Genomic DNA, 7,500 nt, shown 5'->3' with positions numbered 1-7,500 from the left:
CAGTGTGAGCGGAAGCGAAGTGAGAGTCTAACAGGCGTGTATGCCACTGAATCACAGGAGCTATTTCAAGCTTGCTTGAGTACAGGTCCATCAGAACTTTCTGGTAACCCTCAAATGTATGTATATTTCGCAGTCTTTTTGGATAGCTCAAGTTGGTGCATAGATTCGTTCATAAAGCCCAACACATGCATGGCCGACACTCCGCAGGCTCTGGAGAACTCACACCGTCCAGTGCCACACAGACATCTTCAAAACATGCATCACCTAGACCATCACCCTCTGTCCGGACTGTGTAGATGCCCATGGTCTTCTCAGCAGTGTCTGCCTAGGCCTGTCTGCATTCAAGGTCCTGGAACATAGCAAAGGGAAAAAAGAATGATTTAACGGAAGAACTACAAAGATTTAGGTGCGAAATAAGTTCAAAAGACTTGTCTTCCAGGCACTTTGCAATCAAAAAAAAAAGTCACCTGTTGGCCAAAGAAAGAAGACAATTCATTTCCCCATTCCAACCTCATCTCCCATTACCCCTATCATGACTGCAAAACTTCTGTTCAATTAATTGGGGGGGGGGGAGTCATGCTTGAAAATGCAGTGCTTTATGACTTACTTCATTATCTTGCTTTGGCCTCACTTGCATCCCGAGTCCGGAGATCCTCTGCTGCCTTTTGACAGAAAGAAATTATTAGATCCACTGTATCACTACACTGAATTGGTAGCAATCCAAACAGTGGTGATTTTCCATTCACAAGGGATGCTGAACTTCCTCTTTCAACTTAAAAAAAAATGCTTCGATGTGCATTGGTTGACTTAATTGTAAACTTTGAGACAGTCCATCGCACTAATATCAGATCAGAGTTGGGACTTTCCTCAAGATGTTGCAGGCAGAGGGGCAAACATTCAGAGCAAGCATGCTGAAATGTGTAAACTTTGTACCATCAAATCAAATGTGGGCTCCTATGGCAGCAGGGACATTTGGTGTACTTTGAGCAAACATCACATTATTTCTTAAGACCCTAAAGAGCCCCCCCTTAATAAATGGTACACAGGTCTGGAGTAAGAATGAAGTTACATGGCAATGGAGAAAAAGAATACACTTTTAAGACCAAATTTGACAGCCATTTAAATGTCAAAGTTCTATTTCGATATACTGGTGAGTGACAGTATGAAAAGGAGGTAGAAGCAAGAACAGAAGGGAGAGAGTAGAGTAGGAGAAGACACAAAGTGGGGCAATGTGTGAAAATGAGAGCAGCGGCAAACTCTTACATGTCCACATGCTTGTGAAATCTTCAAAGATGACAAAAAAACCTTCTCTCTCATGTTCAAGTCGCTGAAGTTCATACACAGACAGTTCGCCGGCATCCTAGAGGACAGTATGCATAATGTGTCACAAACCAACACAGGTACTGAGGGCAACAAAGTCAGTCATTTCTCCATTGACCACCCCAAAACCTTGTTTAACCCCACTCAAAGCTCACAAGTCTAAACCCATGCAGTCAAGTGTTTTTTTTCTAACGGCAAGAAAAACATCTGAAACAATCAACATAAATGTCACCATGGTGTTCTAACTCACAAGCTATATGCAGATCAGATTAGACCAGAATCAAAAACTTACATGTTCCATGTGGGTCATTATGGCAGAGATCTTCAGTCCTACAGCTCCACCTTCGGTACAGAAGATCCGGATAAGGCCACTTGCCCGATAGTCCAGTTCACCAAAGAATTGAGGTCAGAGGTACATTGGCAATTTACATGAATTCCAAATTGATCTGTAAAAAGACAACAGGGGTTGTGGCAGGTTAATGGCATTGACGACAACACCAAAAGATAAGAATGTCACTGGTTTAGTCCAGTGACAGTCCAGTCAACTACACTACATTTACCTCGCTGGCATCAAAAAGTGCCATCTGTTCTGGAAGTCTGGAATTGCTGGCTCCCGGAGAACCTCCTTCCTCCAGGTTGAGCATGGGCGTTGCATCACCTTCTTGATCAGAACCTCATCTATGTCGGCAGTAAATGAAGGCCCCTCATCTGCTTGACCAGATTGAACACGGAGATAATACCAGCCTTATAAATGTTTAGACAAATCATTTGAATGGTTAACATGCACATTTTTCACATTTCAGGTTCATTTAACAAACAACTTGGTAACACTTTCTTTGAGGCCCATATCTATAGCAAATTATGAGCGCATTTATATCAAATTATAAGGCACATTATAATGACTCACCACGTATTATGACTACACCCATCATGTTTCATGATGCTTTATATTAACAGCTATGTATAACCATGAATCTAGCTTATAATGCTTAATAAATACAATTGTGTTATGAGGACTCTTGGCTGGTTATAAACTACAGAATGCCTGATGGGGCTTTTAATGCATTAGGAGTACTTACACCCCTCTATGCACAGACCTGGATATAAGGACGAATAAGACGCTATAATATTCCATGTGAGATCATAAGTTGTCAATGTGTGCTCTAAGTAAAGTGAAGTTCATATGGATGCATCTATAATGCACTGTGTAATGCAGTATAATGCATCATAATGTAGTGTAAGCCCCATCAGGCAGTCTGTAGTATATATCCAGTCACGAGCACTCATAACACCCTTGGATTTACATAGTTTAATAAACTTAGTTCACTGTTATTCATAACTGTTAGCATAAAGCATCATGAAAGATCATGGGTGTAGTTGTAATGTGTTGTAAGTAGCCAAATTATAATGCACATTATAATTTGATATAAATGCACTCATAATGCGCTATAGATATGGGCTTCATAGAGTGTTACCAACAACTTTGTGTCAGTCATATGAACTACATTTGAGAAATAACTGTACATCTTTCAATAAGTTTAAGCTTACCATGTCGCCACATGGATGTCCCGTTGAGGAGAATGACAAAAATACCACAATAGTTTTGTATCTGGGGAGAAAGGGCAATACAAGAGCAGATGCCATTACTATCCAGTGAAACGAATGCTTTGCATTTATGATGCATCCTTTTACTGCAACTGACCCACAAAACAGATAACATGACACACTATAATCAAAGAACAGCGCAATGCAATTTTAAACAGCATGATTACCGTGTGTAGTTTAGTATTATTGAACTGAACTGAATTTAAACGACATTATTACAGCGCAATAAGGAATTTGAACTGCAAACTGTGAACATCAGCAGCACTTTGCTAAGCCTACAATAAAATGGGCACTGTAAAAGGGGAAAGATACACAACAATCACTTGTGGCTTTGTGCCGTTTCAAACAGCATAATAACCAATTTCAAGGTTGGTTTAGTTTACTGTCGACCTGTAGAGAAGTAACAAACAAGCCAAGTTGCCAAAGAACCGCTAGCCTGAAGCACACATGCACTGGAACACCTGCCATGCAGGATTTAACCGTTTAGGCTACAGCAATAACAAACTACGGAAATGTGAACAGAAATCAAACCAAATAGTATCCATCTAATATAAACTACACAATTTCGACACAATTTGAAGAAATTGGATGTAGGATGGCTTTAGATTTCTTACCATAACATTGATCTCGCTCCACTCCCCACACAGTTGAAGGGCAACAGGAAGTAGAAATGCAGCGCTCAAACGTTTGGCTGTGAACAACCGTGATGTGCAGCAAGTAGCGCCACCTCTGGACTGGAGTTGCATCCTCAGTTTTCCCAATTCACATAACTTTTATGAAAACTAATCACATACATTTTAAATAATATGATCTTGTTTGTTTTATATTGTTAATTATCTAAACTTTTTAATTATATATTAAGTGTTTCAATTCACTACATTTTATTATTGGTCCAATTACATAGATTATAGTTAATTGTAATGTATATGTTTTAAAACAATGAGTTTTTAAATAAAATCAAATAGATGTGAATGCATAAAAATGAACTCCTCCATGAATCATTTCTGTGAGTGTACCTACCGTACCATAGCTCGGCGGCCATCTTGCCGAACACTTCGGGGATCTATTTGTAAGACCAGACCATCTGAAAATGAATGGAGGAACGAGAGATAGGGACTGCTGGATAATTGAAAAGCTGTGAAAAGTTGATTAGAATACCATCTTCAGTTGCATCTTATTAATCAAAATAACGCTTTTAAAGCCACTTACAGTATTTCTCAGATTATTTTGACAGTGTGCAGGCGCGGTACTTCCATAATGGCATTAGAAGAACAGTTTAGCACGAAGTTGCAATATGACTCGATTCGGCATTATTTTTGGATGTTGGCAGTGGAGCAGGCAGGATATTTGCACACACCCGCCATACTGCCATTGGGAACTGCCCCCATTCATCTCTATGGGTGATTTTTTCAATGCCCCCTCTCCTCTTCATAAAACCCTCTGTGGTCATACATTAGAGAGTGCGGGGACAAAAGGGCAGTATGGACTTTTTAGGTCAATTGCAACTTGCTACCTTAGCTTAGCGGCTACACCCTGGTGTGTTTGCATATGCAACCTGTGCTCGGCAGGGCGCCCCATTAGCAAAGTGCTTCAGTAGGCTTAACATACCATTGATGAAACATTTAACGCATGTATATGTGTGTGCATGTGCATGTGTGCATACGTGTGTGTGTGTGTGTGTGTGTGTGTGTGTGCGTGTGTGTGTGTGCGCGCACACACGCGTGTGTGATGTACTGAGCTGTGTAAATCTGTGTACGTTTTTTTGTGTGTGAGAAGGAGTGATTTGTGTGTGAGTGTGTTACAGTTACATTCTAAATACGTAGTGAGCCTTTTTAGACATTGCACAACACCTTACGTGCTTCACTAATATGCTTTTTTGCCTTCTCCTCTCCTCCACCTGTTTATCTTGTATCACTCCGTTCTCCTCCTACTCTACATCCTTCCATCTCTTTCTCCCTCTCTATTTATCCATCCATCCATCCATCCATTCCCATACTCTCTCTCTCTCTCTCTCTCTCTCTCTCTCTCTCTCTCTCTCTCTCTCTCTCTCTCTCTCTCTTTGTCTGTCTGTCTGTCTCTGTCTGTCTGTCACTCTCTCTCCATCCCTCTCCCCATCCCTCTCTCTCTCTCTCTTCACCCCTCTCTTCATTCATCCCTCTCTCTCTCTCCCTCCTCCAGGATGTGCCTTCCTGACCTACTGTGCTCGTGAGTCTGCCCTGAAGGCCCAGAGTGCACTACACGAACAGAAAACACTGCCGGGGGTGAGTCTCGACCGCAGCTGTGTGTGTGTCTCGTGTGTGTGTGTGTGTGTGTGTGTGTGTGTGTGTGTGTGTGCACATATGTGTCCAGAAAGCCACTGTGACCAGAGAGGACACCGCCAGGGGCCAGTTGTGTGTGTGTGTGTGTGTATGTGTGCGTGTGCGTGTGCGTGTGCGTGTGCGTGTGCGTGTGCGTGTGTGTGTGTGTGTGTGTGTGTGTGTGTGTGTGTGTGTGTGTGTGTTCGTGCGCGTGTGTGTTGTTCACACCGTGTACCACTACAGGGTTGACTTATGAGAGAGAGAGAGAATGTGTGACAGTTTATACAAATTTATTTGCCTGAAAGTTTTCCTGACTTAGCATTTTGGTACACACACACACACACACACACACACACACACACACACACACACACACACACACACACACACACACACACACACACACACACACATAGCTGTGATGAATTCTCCCCTAAAGCTATGGCATGATGTCATTTGTACTGGGAGGGCATAAGGGGCTTTGTGTGTTCCAGTACTGTAAGAGTGTTTGTATTTCATAGTGTGTGTGTGTAAGTGTGTGTGTGTTCGTGCGTGCGTGCGTGCGTGCGCGTGTGTGTGTGCGGGTGCACACGCTTCCAGAGTTTGATATTTCACTGTGTTACAAGTGATTGGGCTGATGAATGTCTTGTAGTGTGCGTGCATGCATCTGAGTGTGTTCGTAATAGTGTGTGTGTCATTTGTGCATTTTTGTGTGTGCTGTGCTGTGTATGTGTGTGCCGAGTGCCTAGATGTATCTGTGCGTGCACACTACACGGTAGGTTGTGTGTATGTTCCCACGCATGAGTGTGTGTGTGTGTTCTTGTGTTTTTGGTGGTTTGATATTTCATGGTGTTGCGACTGGATGCCTTACATGTGCGCTGCTGCTGATATTACAAGAGTGATCGTGGCTATGGTGTGTGTGTGTGTGTGTGTGTGTGTGTGTGTGTGTGTGTGTGTGTGTGTGTGTGTGTGTGTGTGTGTGTGTGTGTGTGTGTGTGTGTGTGTGTGTGTGTGTGTGTGTGTGTGATGTTCCGAGCGCAGATAGCTCTCTGTGCGAGCTGGACCATGCCTTAGGGGCCTATCAGTAATATCCAGCACAGAGAAGGAGAGAAAGAGGGGAGGAGGAGAGGAACGAAAGAGCAGAGGAGAGGAGAGACAGAGAGAAAGAGAAGAGAGGAGAGAGGGGAGTGGAGAAAAATTGGAGTGAAGAGATGAAGCGAAAGAGAGAAGAGTAGAGATGGAGAGAGAGAGAGAGAGAGAGAGAGAGAGAGAGAGAGAGAGAGAGAGACAGAGAGAGAAGGCTCATATTTATATATCTCCTCTGTTAGAGATCTGTTTTTTGTCTTTTTTTCTACTATTATGTATATTTCTCTCTCTGCTGGTCTCTCTGCTGCTCCCTCTTCCTCTCTTCCTCCCTACTCCACTCTGTCTGTCAATCTCTCCCTCTGCATGTTTCTATCCCTCCGTCTCCCTACTCCTCCCTACTATCTGTCTAGCTCTCCCTCTACCATCTCCATCTCTCTTTCTTTCTGACGCTCTGTGTCTGTCTATCTCTCCCTCCGCATGCCTCTATCTCTCTTTCTCTCTACTCCTCTGTGTCTGTCTATCTCTCCTTCCGAGAGTAATCTCGGTTCCACCTGTTCTAGCCAGTCAGCTGTGATAAGGATCACCTGCCAGGAGCAGCTTTAAGACCGAAGGAAGAGAGGGAACAGAGGGAGGAGTGGAGAGAGGGTATAGAGTAGTTGAAGAGAGGAGGAGTGGAGGGGGGGATAGAGTAGTTGAAGAGAGGAGGAGTGGAGGGAGGGGGTAGAGTAGTTGAAGAGAGGAGGAGCGGAGGGAGGGGATAGAGTAGTTGTAGAGAGGAGGAGTGGAGGTAGAACAGTGGGAGAGGGCCGAGAGAGATGTAGGGATAGTGGGGGGAGGGATAGAATTTGTGAGAGAGAGGAGAGAAAGGAAGGTATGTAGGAGAGGGAAGAGGGGTGGACGAGAACGATGATGTGAAGGAGAGCGGGACAAGAGAAAACGAAGGATACTTCGATAAGGTTATATTTTTAGTAGTTATTTCCAGAATTCATGCTGGCCATTCACAAATGTTACCTTTTTCACAGATACTTACCACTACCATGAAATTCTAGGTAGGATATTCATTATGACTGAGAAAATTGCACTTTTCATACATGAAAAGGTGAATCTTCTCCATGTCCGCCATATACTTTAGACACCGTGTCCGTATTCATTGGTTTGTGAAATGTTGGAGTCCAAAAATGCCTGCTGTTGT

The 7,500-nt window shown here is 43.2% G+C and overlaps 1 protein-coding gene and 2 long non-coding RNA genes across 5 annotated transcripts in view; 1 reads left to right on the top strand and 2 right to left on the bottom strand.

Moving 5' to 3' along the window:
* LOC134449363 (uncharacterized) overlaps nucleotides 1-1,354 on the bottom strand; it is a 1,579-nt gene extending 225 nt beyond the window's left edge. The window contains exons 1-3 of the long non-coding RNA XR_010034952.1: nucleotides 1,264-1,354; nucleotides 608-662; nucleotides 1-349 (exon numbers count right to left, since the gene is read on the bottom strand). The exon at nucleotides 1-349 is cut by the window's left edge and continues 225 nt beyond it. This is a non-coding gene — a long non-coding RNA (uncharacterized LOC134449363). The remainder of the gene's footprint in view (nucleotides 350-607; nucleotides 663-1,263) is intronic.
* The window catches only part of LOC134449361 (CUGBP Elav-like family member 3), a 58,098-nt gene that overhangs the window by 8,721 nt on the left and 41,877 nt on the right, over nucleotides 1-7,500 (top strand). Inside the window, exon 3 of the mRNA XM_063199256.1 lies at nucleotides 5,104-5,186. Within this exon, the coding sequence (XP_063055326.1) occupies nucleotides 5,104-5,186 (83 nt within the window). The remainder of the gene's footprint in view (nucleotides 1-5,103; nucleotides 5,187-7,500) is intronic.
* On the bottom strand, nucleotides 1,739-3,814 carry LOC134449365 (uncharacterized). 3 transcript variants are annotated; one of them, XR_010034954.1, is made up of 4 exons: nucleotides 3,540-3,814; nucleotides 2,869-2,929; nucleotides 1,881-2,064; nucleotides 1,739-1,766 (listed from the first exon to the last, which is right to left on the bottom strand). It is a non-coding gene; the product is annotated as an uncharacterized LOC134449365 (long non-coding RNA). The 3 variants fall into 3 exon arrangements; XR_010034953.1 differs by lacking the exon at nucleotides 1,739-1,766 and having other exon boundaries at nucleotides 1,792-2,064; XR_010034955.1 differs by lacking the exon at nucleotides 1,739-1,766 and having other exon boundaries at nucleotides 1,792-2,028.

Source organism: Engraulis encrasicolus, chromosome 5 (genome assembly GCF_034702125.1).
Source record: "Engraulis encrasicolus isolate BLACKSEA-1 chromosome 5, IST_EnEncr_1.0, whole genome shotgun sequence".
NCBI lineage: Eukaryota > Metazoa > Chordata > Actinopteri > Clupeiformes > Engraulidae > Engraulis > Engraulis encrasicolus.
The sequence above is the reverse complement of the archived record's forward strand: the minus strand, read 5'-3'. Positions and strand labels throughout refer to the sequence as shown.